Below are 23,955 nucleotides of genomic sequence, written 5' to 3'. Positions count from 1 at the left end.
AAGGGATTGGGCTGCAGTCACATATCTTCCACCACCACACAGAGAAAAACTCTTCTATTGGGTAGAAAGGGCCGTATAGTGGAAGGCAAACATATTACAGGCATACCCTAACCTCACACTAACTTAATGGTCGGAATAATGTGACGTTGGAATTATGAGCGGTCCCCCAGGCATTCAGGCAAACATTTATGAACCATTGCTCAATGTCAAGAATGCCAAGAAAATGTCGATGGGATGGTGCTTGAGGTAGTCGAGGACTTAAAATTATCGTGGGGCCTGGACTGCTTAAACGGAACAGGACCTGAAGGTCCGGAGGGCACTTAGAATGTCCTACATGGGATGAGGAGAGTGTGGAAATCTGACATGAGGCAGAGATATGGACACTCACAGCACAGCTGGAAAGGGCCCTGGGTAGATTTAGAGTGGATTACCAGAGCAAAATACTATACAATGACTGTAAACACACTTCGAGGACTTGTCAGCTTGTAGATCGGCTATTTTTGGTGGGGAAAAGAAGAGCAGACAGAGCCAACGGTGAAGTTTATAAACTGTTTATGGTAAGATTCAGAATCAGAATCAGAATCAGGTTTATTGTCACATCACAGGTTTACAAGGTAAAAAAGTGGGTGAAATTTGTTTTTGTGCATCGTTCCCATCGCAACGTTAATTTCCATAGAAAGAAGAGGGGGGAGAGGAAGAAGAAGAAGAGGGATGGGGGGCAAGTGGGAAGGAGATCAAACAAGAGAACAACAGAAGGCCAAACAAGTTATCTACATATTTACAAAGTACCTGAGATAAGAAAAAAAACTAAGGTGCCTGAGCATAGCAGCAATGTATGTGTACTGTGCATGATATACCTATGGACGTTAAGGCGCTTAGAGAAAAAAAAGAGCACACTAAAAAAATACATGGGATTAAGGTGCAAAAGGTCAGTGCGTGTCCACCTAAGGTGGACTGACCCTGGTATAATCCGCAAGTAGCTCCATGAGGGAGAGTCAAAAAAAGTCATTTGTACCGGGTGTAGTCCACAGGTATGTCCGAGGGGGAGATAAGTCCAAGTCATTTGTCCCTGGTATAATCCACAGGTGTGTTCAGGAAGAGCCAGAAAAGTCTGCGACCAGCTGGAAAGTACCGCCTGTTGTCAGGCTGCTGAACAAGGCTCATGCCTCAATCATTATTCTGACAGCAGCCGGATTAAAACTGCACCAGAACCTGGTGGTGGAACTCTTGATACTGCGGTAGGGCCCCTTGCCCGGTCGCGGTCGTTGTTTGGTTTTGAACAGTTTGTGACTTGGGTGGTGCTTGTCCTTGATGATGCGCTTGGCTTTGACCACGCACCACTTTTTGTACAGTTCCTGGAGCGCTGGGAGCTCGCCTCCCATTATTCGCTCTGCCGATCGCACTACTCGCTGTAGGCTGATCTTTTCTAGCGCAGTGCAGTTCCCATACCAGGCCGTGACACAGCCTGTTAGGATGCCTTCAACTGAACTGTTGTAATACAGCCTGAGGATGCAATGTCCTACTCCGAGCTTCTTCAGGCGGCGGAGCCAATACAGTCACTCCTGAGCCTTTTTCTTCACGTGTGTGGTGTGCGTCTCCCATTTGAGGTCCTCCTCGATTTGTACACCGAGGATCTTGAACTTGAAGCTATCTATGAAATCTATGAAAACTCTTTTTTTTTCAACTGTCAAGTTCCTTTCTAGTTTTGCTCCAAAGGACACAAGGACGCAACTCAAACTTCCAAACTCAACTCAAAACAAAGTAAAAGTGGGAGGCAACATCACCCAAGCGAGCTGTGCTGACTGGCGAAGAACTGGTTGACAGCCGTGTGGCTTGCAGGATAAACAAGGCAAAGCGGTGTCAACAAATCATGGCTGACCTGCCTCTACAGCAAACAGGCCCAGCTGCACCCTTAACCACTTCACCAGTCACTACCATGGACCTGCGTGGCCCGTATGGAGTGAAGCATGAGGTCAAGAAAAGAACCTGGCTCAGACTCAAGAAAAGAACCAGACTCAAAGTAGTTACCCGAGGTGTGAAGGCAGAGGTCAGCAAATTCTGGAAGAAGTGGAGCCAATTCGCTGGACCTGATTTGTTCACAAGGAACAAATGGCACACCAAAGAGCAAAATGTTGCTGTTGGAGATGGTGTGGTCTGGTTGGCTGACCAAAATGCCCCAGTACAAGCTGGCTAGAGTGGTCTGTGTCAACACTGACAGAAAAGGCATCGTAAGAGATGTGCTTGTGAAGATCTTTCCCAGCTATCCTGTTCCCATCACAAAGGAAAACCGCAAAGAAGAGCCCAAAAGAGAAAATGTAAAAGACTCCAAATTTGGCTCCAAACCAAAACCCCGGCCACAACTCTTCAGAGATGTCAGACGCATTGTCAATCTACTTCCCACTGAAGAACAACCAGAGGCGAGAAGGATTTGTGTGACCTCTCTGGGTTTTGGAAAACCAGGAGCTCAAGTCGGAGGTGTTAAGTCAAAACTGGAGCTTTGACTCAGGAGTGGAGCTTCATTGCCAGATCCTCTTCCTTATATGGTCAAAAAACTACAACTACTCAAACAGCACTACACTTCCCAGAGTGCAGTAGCAAAATGGCTGCTCGTCATCAGATTGGGAGCACTTGAAAAGGACCAGAGATGCTCTTTTCAAACAAACATTCTCCAGAGAAGGAGAGAAACTCCAAGTTCCAGTGGAGAGTTGAGCCCAAAGACGCCAATGGTCGGTGAAATGTTTTATTTACTTTGTTTGAATGCTGCTTTAATATGTTGCAATGTGGATTAATGTGTCAGGTTTAACAGCTAAAGTTGTAAAGTAAGGAACACATTGCAGAAATGGTTGAGGAACACATTGCAGCATTGACATAATTTGTGTTGAAAAGTCAAAAGTATAAAATGCAAAAGAATACAAGGTTACAAAGCAAAACATGTTTATTTAATTTAAAACTACTAAAATGTAGAGTTCATAAATTTGCCTGTTAAAAAGGTTTAAAATGCCAAGTGAAAAAGAGCCGATCTACAAGCTTGTGGATCAGCTATTTTTCTTAAGATCTGTCTTTTTAAATGGTTAATTCATTTAAAATGGTTAAAAATATTGACTTTAATCATTATGTGTAAAGACACTTATTGTTTGGTCTAAGGGCTTTAATTGTTTGGAACATCTACTAGTTTAAAACATTTAATTGTTTGGAACATTTATTGTTTTAGACATTTATTGTTTTAAAACATTTATTGTTTTAAAAACATTTATTGGTTTGGAAAATTTATTGTTTAAAACATTTGTTTTAAAACTGTATTGGTTTAAAACCTTGTTTGAAAACATAAAGTTGTTTAATTTTTTTTATGATTGTTGTAAAATGGTAATGTTGCTAATCTTTATTTTTCTCTGTGTTAAAGGTTTACAACCTAACTAAACTACTAATCTACTACTATTGATGATTGACCAGACCGATCAACCAAAGCCAACAAATGAAAAGAAACAAGTTGGAAAATAAAAAGTTGACTGAGTTTGGAAGTTTGAGTTGCGTCCTTGTGTCCTTAGTAGATCGGGTGCCTTTGGAGAAAAACTAGAAAGGGACTTGACACACTACAGTGTAGAGTTGAGCCTAACGACACCAATGGTCAGTGAATTGTTTTATTTACTTTGTTTGAATTGCTGCTTTAATATGTTGCAATGTGGCTTAATGTGTCAGTTTTAACTGCTAAAGTTGTAAAGTAAGGAACACATTGCAGAAATAGTTGAGGAGCACATTGCAGCATTGACCTAATTTGTGTTGAAGTCAAAAGTATAAAATGCTAAAGAATACAATGTTACAAAGCTAAAATTCAGTTTATTTTATTTAAAACTACTAAAATGTAGAACTCATGAATTTGCCATGTTAAAAAAGGTTTAAAATGCCAAGTGAAAAAGAGCCCATCTACAAGCTTTTGCATAAGTTATTTTTCTGAAAATGTGTCTTTATTGTTATTTTCAAAGACGCTTATTGTTTGGTCTAAGGGCTTTAATTATTTGGAACATTTATTGTTTTTAAACATTTATTGTTTAAAACTTTATTGTTTGAAAACATGAAGTTGTTTTAAAAAAATGCTATGATTTGTTGTAAAATGGCAATGTTGCTAATCTTTATTTCTGTGTTAAAGGTTTACAACCTAACTAAACAACTAATCTACTACCATTGTAGACTGTTCAACCAAAGCCTAAAAATAAAAAAAACAAGTTGGAAAATAAAAAGTTGATTGAGTTTGGAAGTTTGAGTTGTGTCCTTTGGAGCAAAACTAGAAAGGGACTTGACACTGTCAGATCTGTATTTCTTATTTTGCAGTGTTAGTGTTTCTGGTATTTAATTTTGTAGTAATATTTGGGTGTTTCCTGTTTGCCCTTGTCTTGTCTCATCCACCCTGAGATTATGGTTCATCTTCACCTGTGTCCTGTTAGCCCCAGCCTATCCTGTGTTTGATTGCCATTTGACTTGCACCTGTGTGTAGTTAGCTTGTGTGTGTGTATATATAGACACACACCTGTACACTGTAATGAGTTGAGTGTTAGCCATGTACTCTGCTCTGCTGTGTGCACATGCCAGTTCTGCAAATTCTGCTTCTCTTATATGTGAGTTCAAGAACCACAAAGCTGGTTGTGCCAGTCTATCCCTGTATTTGGGTTAAACTTTGTCATAACCTCCACCCCTGCCGGGAAATGACATTATCAGCTATACAATTCCTCCTAACACAGAACACAACTACATGTACCTTTTTTTAGGGTCCTATCTTGACTTTTACATAGGGGAGTAGACTTGAGAAATCACATAAATTTTTTTAAAAATTTAGTTTGGACACATGGTTACTCTGCTGTGGTTTCTTTTTTGGTGAATTTATTCTCAAAATACACCATTAAATATGAACAATGCGTAAATATAATCATTCAACTTTCAGAACCTTGCTCACAGCTTTTTCCAGATACTGTCTATCATGCTAGAATGGAGGCATCCTCCCATCAGGTGTGTGTAGTGCCGAAGAGAGCAGACAAATGACAAACCCATCAAATGAACAAATATTTACTACTTGACCATTGTACATGTTTTACTTTTCTGGTCCAGATATTATACCAGCAAACCGCAGGTTGTGGCATAATGTGGAAATAGTCCTTCAGTCAAATGGGAATTATTGTCAGTTACTGAGTAACTCAATCAATATCACCTCCAACAAAAAATATGTAGGCATTTAGTTTTTTTTCTTTAATTAGATTAAATGCTCACCAAATATAGCATCAGGCTTTGTGTTATCCAGTGGTGGCTTTGACAACATATCTTTGTGAGCCCCAGACTGCCTCCCGGTCAAACTTAAACTGGACAGTGTTTCCCTGCCATAGATGAGAACTGTAAGATCCCTGATGTACACTGATGAACTTCCGCAGAGACTTCAGCTTATCTAAATACTGAATCAAGCAACTTAAACAGTCTGGGGGGGCTCTCAAAAGCCTGAGTAGACGATAAAATGACCCACATTTGTTTTGAATGTGAATTATCGGGGAACTCATTTGAAACGAGCTCAGTGCTTTAATGAGTCTTCCAGTTTAGTAGACCTCGTATTGTGAATTTGTACTTCCATGTACTGTTGTTCTCATGTCTTACTAAATAAAGTACATCAATCAATCCCTTTAAATCATATATCGTCGCTGTCTGGAAGAAACCTTGTATTAACATATTTCAACTTTGTATGTTTTTTTTCATGAATGCTCTACTTCATCATTCAGGAGTGTCGCACTATAAGAGTAAAAATAACAGATCTACAAGCTCCCAACGCGTCGCCCAAAAGACTACATTTTGCTTAGGCTGTAAAAGTAAAAAACTAACTAATTACATTTAACCTTGCAAAGACTGAGGGCCAATATAATGAATGTTCCCATTGTTCTGCCTTGAATGAATCATAACCAACACAAATACAGAATATCTCGAGTTTACCTTGGTCCGCCGTTGGTGCCTCAGCTGGAACTTTCTCTGATTATTCCACGTGTTTGGTGCGTTTAACTCCTTGCACACCTCGCCCCAAAACCCGTTTGCTGGATAATATTTTGTGTCAGGTGGTTTAGACAGATGTCTGCTGATTTTGTTGCAAATTTTAAGAAAATCTTCCAGGGTTTTGGTCTCTGTTCTCGCCTAAAAAAAAAAAGAGGAAAAAAAGGTCACGATATGTTAATAAGGGATAGACCAAGGACTGGTTCTTATGTGTGTCAGCAGCAATAGCCAAGATGGTGCATCCGTCAGGGTGCAATGAATGGACGAGGAGACATGAATCCCTTTTGTAATTGTATTAAATTCTAGTATTCCACAGTGTTATCAACAACAGTTCTGCAGTAACAAACAGAAAAAGCTATAATTAGTTACTGGCACCTTGACAATTAACATAGGAAATAACAAATTACCACTGCAGTCACAATGACTATGCAAGTTATGCAATGGTAACAAATCACACCTTAAGCTCAGTATTTAAGCAAAAACATCTGCAAACATTAACAGTATTTCTTTTCATACTTGGACAGAAGCTTATAGTTGACATCAAATGATAGCTATATTCATACACTGGAGCTGTACCTGTGGCTTACAGGTCTGGTTCTGGATGCCAGGGCTGGGTAGCATGGGTGGGGGTCTGGTCAGACTGGGGGTCATGGTTGGGGGTCTGGTTAGACTGGGGGTCATGGTTGGGGGTCTGGTTAGACTGGGGGTCATGGGTGGGGGTTATGCAGCAAACGGGCTTTGGGGCGAGGTGTTCAAGGGAGTCCTGGGTGTCCTGGGCCTGCATCAGCAGAAGATGTGAATCAAATGAATGCATATGGATGGAATCAAATGATTAGTTAGAGTGTGTGCGTGTGCGTGTGAGAGAGAGAGAAAAGCAAATGCTGACCTTTACATAGTTGTTTGAGGGATTTTCAACTCTTTCATCTATGTCCTCCACGTCACTGTAGCGATGAACCACAATATAAACTGCTCAAAAAAAGTTCGGAAACTTAACTTCGGTCAATTGGTATTGTGTTTTATATCATTTTTATCGTTGATTAGTCACCTTTACAACGAGGTACAGCTTGTAAGGATCGGGTATTCGTGGAATGAGCAACACAGCTAAACGTGTGGGTAGCGCCTCCAAAAAAATTGCCAAAATCACCCAATATGCTACTGTTGGTAATCGCTCTTGTTTTGAGCAACCTGCCAGCACACACCTGCTGAGAGGTGTGTGCCAGTAGTCACAGGTGTGTGACTGCCTCACAGGTGAGTGACTGGTACCTGAACATGGGTTCTGTAACTTTGTTGAGTTGGAGTGTGCATGCTCCAAGCAGCAACACTGCCCCCATGGAAAGATGCCACGTTTGTCCCTTCAGGATAAGACCTGTGCAATAGGGCAAGTGAAGCTGGTGTTCCGTTACGCAGATTACGCATTATTTGATGTCAGCCCTGGTACCATTTGCAGGGAGGTGTGTGCCAGTCACAGGTGTGACTGGCACCTGAGCATGGGCCCTGCAACTTTGACATCTGTCTTCGGTTCCGTTGTGCAAATCTGGCCTGTAAATCTATGGTTCCTCAGTGAAGCAAGGGGTCTTGGGTTGTTGTCTTCCTTGTTGACTTCAGTCTCAGCTGACACCAAATAATGCTGTCACTCTGCATAACGGAACACCAGCTTCACTTGCCCTATTGCACAGGCCTCATCCTGAAGGGACAAACATGGCATCTTTCCATGGGGGCAGTGTTGCTGCTTGGAGCATACACACTCCAACTCAGCAAAGTTGCAGAACCCATGTTCAGGTGCCAGTCACTCACCTGTGAGGCAGTCACACACCTGTGACTACTGGCACACACCTCTCAGCAGGTGTGTGCTGGCAGGTTGCTCAAAACAAGAGCGATCACCAACAGAAGCATATTGGGTGATTTTGGCAAATGTTTTGGAGGCGCTACCCACACGTTTAGCTGTGTTGCTCATTCCACGAATGCCCGATTCTTACAAGCTGTATCTCGTTGTAAAGGTGACTAATCAACGATAAAAATGATATAAAACACAATACCAATTGGTATTATTAAAGTGGAGATAAAATTGACCGAAGTTACGTTTCTGAACTTTTTTTGAGCAGTTTAGTTTCAAAATCCACATTTAAAAACAACTTGTACATTGTAATGTTTGGGTTGCATAGACATTTTGGAGAGTCCGAGACCACCGATTTAACTCGCACCAAATAATGATGAAATAATTACTGTACAGTGCAAATGCATATAGACTAACTTATTACTCCCCAACCACATGATAATTCTGCGGACATCATCCCATTTCCCAATGCAACTATTAATGAGGGTGCTGAGCATGCTCTCTTTCCAGGTAATGTGTAAAATCACCAGATTTTACTATTTAACTAAGGCACAGATCTACTGGGAAATTGTATAACATATATGTTTTCACATAAATAAATAAATAAATAACATAACATAACATGCATTTTGGGGGAGTTAACCATATCAGAGTCAGACACCACGTTGAGGAGATGCAGAAACTGGTGAGTCTACAGATTAAGATTTCTGCCTACACACCTTTTGACCTCCACGGCTCTATTCCTCTGGTGGTCCTTGTGCCCTGTTCCGCCATCCAGGCCTCCAGGACAGCTACCCTCTCGTGCAGATCCTCCTGAAGAGACCTCAGTAATTAGAGTAGAGTAGAGGGGACCGTACCTATGTTCCCCAGGTTCTACTGTATGTTCCCCGCAAAAAAGGTTCTATGTTCCCCACTTACCCAAAGAAGGTTCTATGTTCCCTGGGTTCTATGTTCCCCTTTTACCTTAAAAAAGGTTCTATGATCCCCGTTTACCCAAAAAAAGGTTCTATGTTCCCCATTAACAAAAAAAAGGTTATATGTTCCCCGCTCACACAAAAATGCAGGAAACATTCATTTTTAATATCCAATTATTAATAACATCTCTGAACACATACAGTGGGTGACCATTGACTTTGTCGTTTATTTTCATTCTTCTCATGCGTTTCATGCAGGGCATGTATGATTTCCACTCTGTGCCACTAGGGGCAGCAGCGGTCTACTGCCTACAGCTGCCTACAGCCCACAGCAGACAGCAAGAATATATTTGTTACTAGTTACTGTATATCCTCTCCAAACTGTACATACATTACTTTACACTTTTGTATTATGTTTTGACACATGCTTTGGAAAATGTAAACGTATGTTTTATCATGCCAATAGCTCATTTGAATAGCAAAATTGTTTGTTTTGGGGTTTTTAGGCACTGTTTTTCCTAGAAAGACAGAGAAAGATCCTGTATGTTGCTTACAGTACAAGATGTGACATTTATATTAAGCAAAATATTAAGCAAATAAAGCTAGATAGCATGATGCTGCGCTTAACATTAGTTTAATTTTAACGTCTTAATTGATAAAACGAGACGTATTTTTTTCTCTTGCCAATAGATTGGGTTTTCTGTTCAGCGTCAGGCAGTCAGGAACGCATCTCTGTCATTTTAGAAATGTTCAGACACACATTGGTTTCTGTCTGTCTGTCTGTCTCAAAAGTCCATGGAGAGAGAGAGAGAGACAGACAGACGTCTTATATGTTTTTTTTTTTTCTCGCATCAATTGTTGTGTAGTAGTATTCCAACATTTTCCTCTGTAAATGAAACAGTCCAGCTAGTGTAGCGGTTAAAACTGATCCTCGGTGATTTTTCGACCCGTGTTCGAATCCCACGCGATGACCATATAAATCATTCTTTTTAAACGTGTAGGCCTACTACATAGCCAACTGTTGTTTGAGCTGCATTTAAAATGTCCTGTCTTAATCAATAAAATGCTGGAAGTGGAAGTTAAATGGTGAATATGATACAGTATCTCGTCTATTAGTTTGTATTGGCCAGTGCGTTATATATATAATGTATGTATAATGGATTAATATTCATAAAACCAACAGACAGACTTTTATTTTAAAACATAGCAGATCTACAAGCTCGCAAAGCATCATGGTGCAACACTTTGTGAGCTTGTAGATCGGCTATTTCCACTACTACTTTATGGGCGCTCTCTCTCTCTCTCTCTCTCTCTCTAAATATATTTAGCTCATCATCAGCTATATAGTCTCAGTTATCTTGGCATATGCTTACATTTTTTTATAAGATGATCACATCATCTGTGACAGCACGTTTAATAAACGTCGCATTTTAATATACGCTCGGCAGAATGCGTGTGTGGCTTTAGTTTGATGAACATTGAACCTCATAATAACATCACTCCGTTCGCGACTGCATACAGAACGTGTGTCGGCTCTGATGTTTAGACAGCATGGACCTCCGCTCAGGTCCTGGAATCCAGAGCCTTATGTCAAGACTTGGCTGCGAGCACATCACACGGCAGAAAGCACAAAAACCAAAGTGGCACAGCCTGTCATGTCAGATAACCCCCGACCCACTTTGGCAGTTTTTATAAGACAGGGGTTATTGGCGTCTTTTTGGTTTGGTTTGTTTTATTTTATTTCCTCGTTTATACTTATTTCCTCCTCAATATTGTTTAAGAATTAATGTGGTATCCATGACATGCTGTCACCAGTTTGTCAGTTCACTGCCTGTTATTTAATGATGATCGAATATTGGCTAAATGTTTACAATTTCTTCTGTCCAAACAATGAAAAGCACTAAGAAAAGGCAAGTGAGTCTCTCTTTAATTAAGCATGATGAGCCATGTGTTTTCCCCAAAACAATTGAATATCATTGAATATAATTGCACCCATGTCATACTACTATGTTATTAGCTTTCAGTAGGCCACCACAGGCACAGACAGTGCGTTTTAGCGCAGCGCGGCCTGGCGCAGCCTGCCGCAGAGTGGTTGCGTTGCAGAGTGGTTGCGTTGCAGAGTGGTTGCGTGCGGGGGGTCGGGGGGCTTTCGTGGGAGGGGGGGACGGGTGGATCAGAGCTTAACCCTAAAACCAAAATAAAGTAACAAAAAAAAAACTCCAATCCGCTCAAGAACCGCGCTCCCCCACTTCCAAAATTAGCACTAGCCTACAACACTGGCCCAGTCTCTTGCCAAACCGGTTATGTTAATCATATGCAGCCTATTCCAAATAAGCCAAGTGAGGAACTCTGCTATCAGGTTCCCCCTCCCCCCTACAGTACCTCTGTAGGCCTATCTCTTCTATCAAAGTATTTGTTCAGATACAAATTCAGAGCGGCCAATTTTGATATTTTTAATGCGCCTACATGAAGTTAGAGGGATGGGCAGAAATGGTGTAGGCCAGTGGTTTTCAACCGTATTCCCATCAAGGACCCCCAAATTGACACATATTAGCCCAGGGACCCCCATTTGAAAAGATATGCCAGGGACTCAACCATTTAGATTTCTTGGGCGTCCCAATCTACACTGTATCACCATCATCAGTGTTCATTTAACTCTGAGAGTGTACAAATGGAACCAAATGGACCCGTCAGGGTCCATTTGGTTCCATTTGTACATTAAGAGTTACAGACACATAAGGGTCAATTTGGTTGCTAACTATTAATTTGGCTGGGGACCCCCTGGAACCCCCTCAAGGACCACTGGTGGTCCCCGGACCACTGGTTGAAAACCTCTGGTGTAGGCTATTTTCAACTGTTAATGGGTTTTTCTTTCTTCACAAATGAATTCTACTTTGTTGTACAACAGTGTCCCATAAAAGTAGTGAAAATAGCCGATCTACAAGCTCACAAAGTGTTGCATCATGATTTGAATTCCGACTGAAAACGCCACCCATGCGTCTCCGTGTGTACAACCAAATACGCATCTTTCCTGCACCGATGACGCTTGGGGCTTTTACAGCGCTGCTCCTACACTACCACCGTCAGCAACAAGTGGACATGGAGTAAATGTACTTAGTTACTTTCCGCTTAGTTACTTTCACGTGCATATAAATGAGCCACGCGGTCTTATAAGAATGAAAACAAACGCCTCGCTGTTGGCCATGGATCACATGACGGTCGTCTGTTACGGTCATGGATGAACTCAAAATGTTACTTGAGTTCAATCAAAGTAAAAGTACAAAAGTATTGGCAAATATACTTAAAGTACTGAAATGTTTGAAAATAGCTGATCTACAAGCTCACAATGCGTCGCAATGCGTTGTGAGCTTGTAGATCGGCCATTTTCAAATAGACTATGTGAAATAGGGCAAATAATGTATGTTTTATAATGTAATGATTTATATCTGCAAAGTAACTAGTAACTAAAGCGTTCAAATAATGGTAGTGGAGTAAAAGTACAATATTTTCCTCTGAGATGTAGTGGAGTAGAAGTAAAAGTAAAAATAGCAGGTCAGCATGCTTGTAGCGTGGGATTCGAACCCGGGTCGTAAAATCACCAGATATTAGTTTTAACCGCTACACTAACTGGACTATTTCATCTACAGAGGAAGGAGGTAGAATCTTACTATACAGAAATTGATGCGGGGAAAAAAAAACATATAAGACGTCTGTCTGTCTGTCTGTCTCTCTCTCTCTCTCCACAGACTTTTGAGACAGACAGACAGACAGACAGACAGACAGAAACCAATGTGTGTCTGAACATTTCTGAAATGACAGAGATGCGTTCCTGACTGCCCGACGCTGAACAGAAAACCCAATTTAAACGCTCTAAGCACACGTAATTATTGCTAGTTATTATTATTATTAATAATAATAATATAAGACATCTGTCTGTCTGTCTGTCTGTCTGTCTGTATGTATGTCTGTCTGTCTCTCTGTCACAAAAAAAGTGACTCCAAAGCGGCACCTTGTGGTAGTATTTGGAACTTAAATTTACTGCAAAGCGGGTGAGCCAAATGAGTGAAGTGATTCTCTTATGAAAAGCGACAAAGTCAATGGTCACCCACTGTACTACTGAACATAATGGGGAGAAATAACTATTATATGTGTGTCTATATGTCCTCTGAAACAATGTGGTTTAGTGAGAACTTCACTTGTTTCTTAAAGGATGACTTCACCAATTTTCAACCTATCTTCATATAATTGGTTTGCACTAATGGTCATGATAAAAGAGTATTAAAATCTACTTGGTCTGTGTTAAATATAGGACGGCTGTGGACACTTCAGAAAACCACCTACCGGTGACATCATCGTCAGGTTTCTTTTTTTTTAACAAGATTTTGTTTAAACATATATATATTTTTTGAGTGGTGTCCACCGTGTGTCCACCAAGCTAACATTGGTCAAGCATCACGTGACAATATGTTGAAAGGGTGTGCTTTGATTGGCTAGCGAGACGCATGACGAAATAGAGACCTATAAATAGGTGTGTCACTTCGAAACATTGTTTACATGTTTCGAAGTGACATCAGTGCCATCAGCCAAGCTAACATTCGACATGTTAGCTTGGCTGATTGAACATCTTAGCCAAGCTAACATGTTCTAATCCTTAGATGTTCTAATCTAAGAATCAGAACATTTCTAGAAAACTATGGTTAAAGATAGGGTAAGTGATTTTCTTTGGTTAAAATAGCACGGGTCTCACATATTCTAGTCTGTTTTCTATGTCGGTCCACAAACATTGATGACAACATCAATACGGGGGTCAATACGGGGCTCATCAAAGGCACCACTCACTTCACACAGGGTGTGATTTTAGGGGCGGTGTAACCCCCCCCTATAAGTAAGGTTTGGACACTGACCTATCCTGCACCGTGATTGGCCAATAGTCTACAACGCAGTCTACAACGCTAACCCTTCCACAGTCAATGCAAATCTATACTTTTGCAAAGTCAGCCAATCACATTACAGCTAGTGTCATCACCACTAGCTGTAATGTGATTGGCTGACTTTGCAAATTCAGGACTGTGATTGTCTAGCGAAACACATGACACATGTGCAGCCCTATGAATAGCAGTATGGACTTAAACACATTTATTGTTTTTTTAAGTGAGTCATGTTGTGATGACCACACACCGCCCACTTCACACTGGGTGTGATTTTTGGGGCGGTGTAACCGCCCCCTATAAGTGAGTTTTGGATACTGACCAATCCTGCACCGTGATTGGCCAATAGTCCACGACACAGTCTACACCCCTAACCCTTCCATTGTCAATGCAAATCTATACTTTTGCAAAGTCAGCCAATCACATTACAGCTAGTGTCATCACCACTAGCTGTAATGTGATTGGCTAGCGAAACACATGACACAAGTGCAGCCCTATGAATAGCAGTATGGACTAAGGGTCCGCATGTTGCTACGAGGGGTGGTGAGAAGCCCCAAGTCGGAAGACCTCAGGTCCCGCTCTGGGATGTAATCGTCCAGGAGGTCCGAGAGGTACCCTGGGGCTAGGGCATGGCGAGCTTTATAGGTGAGGAGGAGTAGTTTGTAAGTGATGCGGAACTTGACCGGAAGCCAGTGGAGGTGTTTGAGGGTGGGAGTGATGTGCTGCCAGCGTTTGGTGCGGGTGAGCACTCTGGCAGCTGAATTTTGCACATACTGCAATCTGTCCAGGGTTTTATTGGGGAGCCCGAACAGGACACCATTACAGTAATCCAGGCGGGAGGAGATGAAAGAGTGGATGAGGGTCTCAGCAGTAGTCTGGAAATGTTTTTGAGGTGGATGAAGGCGGATTTGGTGACGGATTTGATGTGGGATTGATAGGAGAGGGTAGAGTCCAAAATAACACCCAGGTTGCGAACCTCAGCGGATGGAGAGATGGAGCCGTCATCCACATGGAGGAGGAAATCGCCAATCTTCTGAAGCTGCGCCTTGGGACCCATGACCATGAGCTCTGTTTTCTTGCTGTTGAGTTTGAGAAGGTTGGTGGTCATCCAGGTTTTTATTTCATGGAGGCAGTTGACAATGGATTGTGGAGGTAGCAGAGTGGTTGGTGTGGTGCTGAGATACAACTGGGTGTCATCAGCGTAGCAATGGAAATGTAGACCATGGTGGCGGATGATCTGACCAAGCGGGAGCATGTAAATGGTGAAAAGGATGGGACCAAGTACAGAACCCTGTGGCACACCATGGTTAACTGGGACTGGGTGGGAATTGGATCCGTTTATGGAGACAAACTGTTGCCTGTTGGTGAGATATGAGTGGAACCAGGAGAGAACGGATCCGGTGAGTCTGAGGTGGGTGGAGAGGCGGTCGAGGAGGATGGAGTGGGAGATGGTGTCGAAGGCTGCAGAGAGATCCAGAAGAACCAGGATACTGATGCGGCCTAGATCAGCTTCCCTGAGGAGATCATTTGTGATCTTGATCAAGGCGGTCTCGGTGCTATGGTGGGCTCTGTAGCCAGACTGGAGAGGTTCAAAAACTTCATGGTTGGACATGTGCTGATGGAGCTGTGCAGCTACTGCTCTTTCCAGGGTCTTGCTGAGGAAAGGAAGGTTGGAGATTGGCCGGTAGCTAGCATAGTCATCAGGGTCCAAACCAGGTTTCTTCAGTATTGGGGTAACAGAGGCGATTTTGAGACTGGTGGGTACAATGCCTGATTTCAGAGAGGAGTTGATGATGTCTGTTATGATGGGGCAGAGGGTGGGTAGACAGGCCTTCACCAATGCCGTGGGCATGGGGTCCAGGGAGCAGGTGGAGGCCTTGGCCTTGGTCAAGGTGGCTTCCACTGGAGCAAAGGCAAAAGGGGGACATGCAGTCGAGGGAGCAGCGTCCTGCAACTGAGGTGCCTGCAGAGGGGTGGAAGGTGTCTGCAGCTGCTGATGGATGGTATCCACCTTCTCCTGGAAATAATCCAAGAATCCGGAGCAGAGATCGGGGGCACCAGAGGGGGGAGGGGAGGGGGCTAAGTAGCTTGTTGATGGTGGAGAATGGTTTTCTGGGGTGGTTCTGCTGAGACCCAATAAGTGTGGAGTAATACTGGGTCATAGTCTGAGAGAGAGCTTCCTTGTAGGCCGAGACGTGATCTTTGAAAGCCAGATGGTGGACAGTTAGATAGCCTCTCCAGCAGTCTTCATGGCTCGGAGCTCAGTGGTGAACCAGGGGGCAGGACGGTTGAATGAAACAGTCCTTAAGGCTTAAGGCGTTTAACCGGATCATCCATTTCTATTCATGTCGACTGACGGTAATAGCAGTGGTAAATGGTTTGGGATTCATTATCCATCACAAATTAGGTGTTGCCCAATTCAGGAACTTGACAGCAACTTCAAATCCTAAGAAACAAGCTGCATTGGCAGGGAAAGCTCTGAGCATGACAGCAGTGAAGCCTTTATAAAGAGAGGCCACGCCCTCCTCCCTAATCAGCTCACGTAGAACATCCCGGAACCCATTCGGATACTTTCCCTCAGGAGCGGTTTGGAAACGAGTCTTGAGAACATCAGGTGGAATTGCCACAGCCCAGTTAGCGATCCCAGCCATTCCTCCTGCAAAGAGAATACTCGGAACACTGAGCTCATTATGACTCTTTCCTGCTGGTGTGAGAATGTTCTTCAAATATTCATAGGTCATGAAGTACATCCCACTTGCTGGCATGTCTCGCATAAGTGTGAGAGCAGTGCCTCTGTAGAGCCCTCTGATCCCACTCTCTCTGTAGAGCTGTTTGGCACAATCCATGGGCCCTGCATATTTTACCTCTCTGGATGCTGCCTGGATCTGTAGAAGGCATTTGATACGCTCTCCGGGAGCCATGATGGCTGTGGTGAACACCCCGGACAACGTTCCTGCAGCAAAGAGCTGTGGATACGTAAGAATATCATCAGTTTTTTTTTGCAGCAATCTTTTCCCCAGGCCATATCCAAAGAAACAGACAGCAAACATGGGTGTTACTCCAATTATAGGGGCTGCCATACCTTTATATAGGCCTTTTACACCCTCTTTAGCGAGGGTCTTTCGGAAGCAATCAAAAGTTCCTGTATAAATGGGGGTCACCCCAGGTTTAGGCTTTGGCTGAGTCTGCAAACGGACCTTTATGGTATCTAGTGGATGCCCTATGAAGACCAGGCACATACCTCCAAACCCCCCGGCGAGTAAGCTCTTCACTTGACTCACTGGTTCTGGTTTCTTAGACATAGTTTCTGTTACTATTTATTTTCTAGTTAGCTGCAACTCTGAAGTGTGTACCTTCTTCGCTGTCACATCAGCAATAATGCAAAAAATAAAGATAGACCTTTTTACCAACAAAAGTGTAGTCTTATAGACATACTGTATGTGTGACCAATGTTTGTTATCTTCAGTGAGAGTAATTGGTTTGCTTGGAGAGCCAGTGTGAGTAATACACCTTTTAGCATGGCTGCCTTGTACCTTGCATAATGATGTCAGTCTGGCCCAAATATGGAGTTCCACATAGCTCTTGACTTGATGGAAAGTGTTGCCAACAAACTTTCTGGGAAATTGCTACTTGATGATGTAGTTGTCAAATACTAGACTGGTACCCAAGGGGCACCAAAGCAAGTCAGGAACAATGCAAGTTGGAAATGCATGCCCCATCTGGTTTTGTAATACCCGTTGTACCCGTTGTCAGAGTACCTGTTGTACCCATCTGTCTGTGCCCCTTTTATGCCCCGATCGGCGGTTCTGGACCATGGGATCTCCATTATGCCTATATATGGGCATATCAATCGGATCAGATTTTTTTTACAGCCGCCTATCTGAAAGTCTTGACACTGGGCACCGCACTCCCTCGAGTCCTCGAGCCGGGGACTCGCTGTCAGGCATTTAAGCCTGTGCGGTACGCGTCCTAACCGCTCAGCTATGGAGACTGTCTGGATGCCTTATGATGGCATGTAGGGGGCGTTTAACCGGATCATCCATTTCTATTCATGTGGACTGACGATAAAGAGAGGCCACGCCCTCCTCCCTAATCAGCTCACGTAGAACATCCCGGAATCCATTCGGATACTTTCCCTCAGGAGCGGTTTGGAAACGAGTCTTGAGAACATCAGGTGGAATTGCCACAGCCCAGTTAGCGATCCCAGCCATTCCTCCTGCAAAGAGAATACTCGGAACACTGCGCTCATTATGACTCTTTCCTGCTGGTGTGAGAATGTTCTTCAACCATTCATAGGTCATGAAGTACATCCCACTTGATGGCATGTCTCGCAGGAGTTGAGGTCTGAGATGTGACTTTTTCGATGACGTCAGTTTCTCCAAGCGTTTGCTTAGTAGCCTTGCTAATGTAGCTTCTTACCCTCATATTTTGTCCCAGGTGAGTTTTGCCAGTCCTGAGACTGATCTGGTCTGTGCCAGTAGAGTGACTGCATCTTCTGCACCACCCTCTATGCCATAAGTAGCCTAAAAAAACATTGAAACATTCATCAGTTTCTAGGATGTGTACTTGGAATTGTTTTATTCCAAATCTGCTACCATGGCTGGAAAAAAACACAGACATAGACACATAAAGAGTGATGTGCTTTTCTTTTCAAGTTATGAATAAATAACACAATTAGGTTTGCAAAAAATGACAGAATCAATTTTGTATTTTATATCCCCAAAACATTTTTTATATATATTGATATGTGTACTGTATTGTAAAACCCAGATCTCACAATATACAATAAAGTACCGAAGCTCTGACGTCACTCGCTCATCCCCTGGCTTTTCTCTATGGCTTTTCTCTATGGAGAATAACATTGGGTCGTCTTAGAATCGTCTGATATAAGAATTGTGGTCTAAGAATAAGCAAATCGTCCTGCCGATATTGTCAAGGAGGTGGCTCTGTATCGTTAGCGATAGTCAGTCACTCATATTTGATTCTGTTTCTGGTGAAAATGTTATTGATTTGGCGGTGGTAACGTTTCTAATTCATTTCTCACCGTCAGTTGATGTAAAAAAAAAAATACATTAATCTACATACAATATATACAATATCTATCTATCTATCTACATACATACATACATACATCAACTGAAAAATACATTCTTAAAGATTGTAGAGTTACTTACCTAAATAAATTATGCAATTCTGGAAGAATATAACTTTAATACAGTATTACTTGATAAGATATTTGTTTGCCTTTTTTTTTTTTCGCCTGAACATTTTCCTCCTCAGTGTGGAGAACATGTGGTTATCTGCTTCTTTTGCCTTTTCGCCTGAACATTTTCCTCCTCAGTGTGGAGAACATGGTGGTTATCTGCTTCTTTTGCCTTTTCGCCTGAACATTTTCCTCCTCAGTGTGGAGAACATGGTGGTTATCTGCTTGGTCATAAAAAAATAAACAAACAATGACAACAACAACAACAGTAAGAATTTGGACGATATTATCTCTTTACTAAATAATAAGGTGACATGTAATCTTTTCATACACAGTAAGATCCTTCGTGTTCATTTAACCTTTTGTGAGTTTGGCCCCTAATAATTAAGGGCCACATTTTTCTAAATACAATTTACAATTAAAATGTTGACATTAGCAGACATTCTTATCCAGAGCGCTGTCTATGTAGGCCAATTACTTTGCTTATTTACAATAAGCACGGTAATCGAAGAGACAGTGTAGTGCTGTCCTAAGAAACTAGGATCCTAGCCAATAATCAGTCTAAACAATATAGACTACTTTGACAATCTGATACATTGATAACAGGTAAGCAGTGGTGTAAAGTAACTAAGTACATAAAAGTACTGTACTTATGTACAATTTTGAGGTATCTTTTACTTTACTGGAGTACCTCCAAGTATCAGTAATTTTACTTCTACTCCACTACGTCTCAGAGGCAAATATACTTTTATTCCACCACAATTATTTGAAAACTTTAGTGACTAGTTATACTGAAAGTTATGCTGAAAGCTGAATAAACATAATTTGACATGTTTGCTGGTCTTCAGATTGCAAACGCCATTGTGAAATCTTATTGCTGAAAATTCCGTTTTAGGTATGTCTTTTACAACTTTGCTTGAAGAGAATGTGCAGCTGAACAGGACAGTTCCTGAGCGAAAAGCCATTACCAATGCTCTTGTATTTTGCTGGGTCCACCTGCAGGTGACAGTTGACAAAGTCTAGGGGTGCCGCACAGAGTCTGCTGAGTCTGCTGCGCTTGGATCTGCTCTTGGATGCCGCACAGAGTCTGCTGCGCTTGGATCTGCTCTTGGATGCCACACAGAGTCTGCTGCGCTTGGATCTGCTCTTGGATGCTCTTGGATGCCGCACAGAGTCTGCTGCGCTTGGATCTGTTCTTGGATGCCGCACAGAGTCTGCTGCGCTTGGATCTGCTCTTGGATGCTCTTGGATGCCGCACAGAGTCTGTGCATCCAAGAGCAGATCCAAGCGCAGCAGAGCAGTGCGCTCTGTATCAGCGCAGCACCGGTTTAAAAAAAGAAAAAAGACGCACGCATTTTGTGATCGCATCGCACAACTAATACTAAAACTAACGGGGAATACCAGAAAATAATAATATTTTGACATACGGGAAAAACGGTTGGTGCGGATGCGGATATTTAAATTGGATAAAACAATTATTGCGGTTGGCTAACGGGCGGATAATTAATTTGTACATGCGGATTCGGGTGACGTGAGAGGCCATCCGCGCATCTCTACTGCGGTTGCTTATTTCTCGCCAAGGCTACATGGCAACACGGCTCATGGTCCAACGCACAAAGCCATTGCAGTGTCTGTGTGCACTTGGCGGGTGGTTTCAGAAACGGGCGGGTGCTTTTAGAATGCACTATCCCCCCCCCAAAGCCGTACCCATGTGTGTCTGCAGAATGGCAATGTGGGGGATATAGCAACAACACGCCCACGGCCACTAACGGTGTCGGCATAATGGGGGACGGGTAGCGCAGGTGCTAGCAGGTGCTAGAATAACATATTGGGGCCGCGCAGCTCCATTTTCCCTATTTAACGATAGTTAGGGGCGGGCAAATTGACCGAGAATAGGGGCCTAGGGGTCCAGTCCACATCCATTCCACAGGACATTGTAAATATTCTACATTGATTTCAGGTCCAGCTATTACACCAGTAATCCTCTTGTTGCATACTGTGGAAATGGTCCTGCAGTCAAATGGGAAGTACCAAATGGATTGACATTGTATAAGGTATTATCTTGAAATTATAGCACCAACATAACCTTATAGCACATTCAACATTTAAAGACGCATTTCAAAACGTAGTGCAAACCTTGTCAAATGAATGAGGATGTTGATCACACCCGCAACTGAACTCTGACACAAGAAGATATGCACAAACCCGTTTTGCTAGCATCTTTTGTCACTTACATTTTTAGCTGATGAAAACAGCCCTTGAGCACCTCATAGAAGCCAAACTTGCACAGTCCCTGCATGGAGTAGCCAAGTGGGAGCCCAGCTCTTGACAAGGCCTCTGAACCCTAGCCTCGCGTAGCCAGACTATATCACTGCGTGGATATGAGTCTGGTGCTTCTATGAGGACGTTTTTTTTCCAAGGGGGCGGGATCAAAACAATGACTCTCGACACAATAGGCTCTATGCACAGCAGCCATTTTGGAGAAAAATTGGGCCTCTTCTGACTTCCTTCACAGGTGTTACCAATGCAACTAATGAAGGCTCTGTTCCATTCTGGTCAAACAGAGGCAGGGTGCTGATATTGTTCATGTTGGCTCACTAGAAACACTAGTGGGTCTCAAAGTGTGGTCCAGGGACGCTCATGGTTCCTTGAGGGGGTGTAACTCTGAGAGTTATGGGGGTCCGTGAAATTAAAAATGTTTGAGAACCACTGTGCTACACAAAATGGAACAGAGCCTTCATTAGTGTCATTGGTAACACCTGTGAAGGCAGCAAGGAAGGGGCCAATTTTTTGTCCAATATGGCTGCTGTGCATAGAGCCTATTGGTTAGACCTACAAACCAACTACCAATTACAGTCTCCCATACTTGAATACTGGGCCCCGATTGGTTACCCCCGTCTTCTGGAGCAGGAAATGGATTATCTATGGAGCGATGCCGGACCCAAATCGCAGAGTGCTTTTTTTTTTGCACTGGCAGATTTGTCTGCTCCCAGGCTATTTGAACCCATCGAGTGATGTGAATCGAGTGAAATAGTGCTTGTTTTCATATAGATATTGATTTTACAAGCATTAAATATGGTCATGTTGAGAAAATACGGATTCTTCGAATCGGCCGCCTTGGCCGTTAAACTGACCATATCCCTGGTTTGACATACTCTGGAGCTTAGCAAAAGATACTGGAGTAAAGTAGACGTTGGCCCGCATCTTTTAATTACCTTTACTTCCCTCTTGGTCTTACGGTAAAGCCACAAGGTGGCAGTGTGTTTTCTAAAAAAAATGCGTTTTGGACCCCAAAATAAAACTTTTTTTTCTTTTCCTAGCTTTTGCCAAACATCCTACCTGACTAATTGAAGTACGCTGAGTTGAATGATGCTGGTCCCGAATTTAAAAAAAAAAATGTGAAAGTGGTTCAATCAAGGCATCAGACTTGTAAAAATAGCAGATCTCCAAGCTGCAAAGTTACTTTTGCTCAAGACAGAAATTAGTGGTTCCCCACTAATTTGATGACGCTGATTCCGAATATGTTGGTGCCATCATTGTCAGATACCTGGAAGTGCCTTCAAGGTAAATAGTTTGAGGCTTCCGCTTAACATAATCATTAATCATATACTTGGTGTGTGTGTGTGTATGTGTTAAAAGTCACCCAGACCCAAAAGATAGAGGCAACATTGCTAATATAAACCGCTCACAAAATGTAAGGAAACTTGAATTTGGGCCATTATATCTCCCCTTTACTAATACCAATCAGTAAAGCGTTATATATTATTTTTATCTGTGATTAGTCACCTTTACAACGAGGTACAGCTTGTAAGCATCGGGCATTCGTGGAATGAGCAACACAGGCAAACGTGTGGGTAGCGCCGAGCAAAAATGTGCCAAAATGGCCTGTTGGCTGACTGGCACCTGAACATGGGTTCTGCAACTTTGTTGAGTTTGTGTATGCTCCAAGCAGCAACACTGCCCCCATGGAAAGATGCCACTTTTGTCAGGATAAGGCCCGTGCAATAGGGCAAGTGAAGCTGGTGTTCCGTTACGCAGATTATGCATTATTTGATGTCAGCCCTGGTACCATTTGCAGGGAGGTGTGTGCCAGTCAAAGGTGTGTGTCTGGCACCTGAGCATGGGCCCTGCAACTTTGACATCTGTCTTTGGTACCATTGTGCAAATCTTGCCTGTAAATCTATGGTTCCTCAGTGAAGCAAGGGGTCTGGGTTGTTGTCTTCCTTGTTGACTTCACCTGTCTCACAAAACTTGGTCCTAAGTTTGGAAATGGTACCAGGGCTAACACCAAATAATGCTGTCACACTGCATAACACAACACCAGCTTCACTTGCCCTGTTGCACGGGCCTTATTGTGACAAAAGTGGCATCTTTCCATGGGGGCAGTGTTGCTGCTTGGAGCATACATAAACTCAACAAAGTTGCAGAACCCATGTTCAGGTGCCAGTCACTCACCTGTGAGGCAGTCATACACCTGTGACTGGCACACACCTGAAGCCCATTGAATGTCATGAATGTCACGACATTGAATGTCAGCAGAAAAGTCTAACAGGCCATTTTGCTCGGCGCTACCCACACGTTTGCCTGTGTTGCTCATCCCACGAATGCCCGATGCTTACAAGCTGTACCTCGTTGTAAAGGTGACTAATCACCGATAACAATGATATATAACACTTTACTGATTGGTATTAGTAAAGGGGAGATATAATGGCCCAAATTCAAGTTTCCTTACATTTTGTGAGCGGTTTATATATATTTTTGGGACTCTTTAGTCTGGCCTCTGTGAGTCACATCACAGACTGTGATGTGACTCACAGAGGCACGCAAGCCCCCACGCCACGTCAAGGCAGAGTCCATGTGGGGGGATTTTTTTTGTATTTTTGTATTTTGCTTTATTTTTTTTACACACACACACACACACACACACATAACAAACACACACACATAAACAAAATAAATAAAACAGGCGACTATAAACAAAAACAAAAACGGCCTGCCTCAGGCGACTATGTACAAACAAGAAAACAAAATAAATAATAAAGACCAGCCTCTGGTGTCTGT

The 23,955-nt window shown here is 42.7% G+C and overlaps 1 protein-coding gene across 1 annotated transcript; it reads right to left on the bottom strand.

The window, feature by feature from the left end:
- Nucleotides 1–16,087: 16,087 nt before the first annotated feature.
- LOC311058000 (mitochondrial carnitine/acylcarnitine carrier protein-like) lies at nt 16,088–16,993 on the bottom strand (the record flags this gene model as incomplete). The annotated part of the gene is made up of 1 exon (XM_084075247.1): nt 16,088–16,993. The coding sequence occupies one exon, from the start codon at nt 16,991–16,993 to the stop codon at nt 16,088–16,090; it is 906 nt and encodes a 301-aa protein (XP_083931373.1).
- Between the last annotated feature and the right edge of the window lie 6,962 nt (nt 16,994–23,955).

The sequence above is a fragment of the Gymnoscopelus microlampas genome (genome assembly GCF_963454915.1).
Source record: "Gymnoscopelus microlampas genome assembly, chromosome: 2".
NCBI lineage: Eukaryota > Metazoa > Chordata > Actinopteri > Myctophiformes > Myctophidae > Gymnoscopelus > Gymnoscopelus microlampas.
This window is presented reverse-complemented; position numbering and strand designations above follow the sequence as displayed.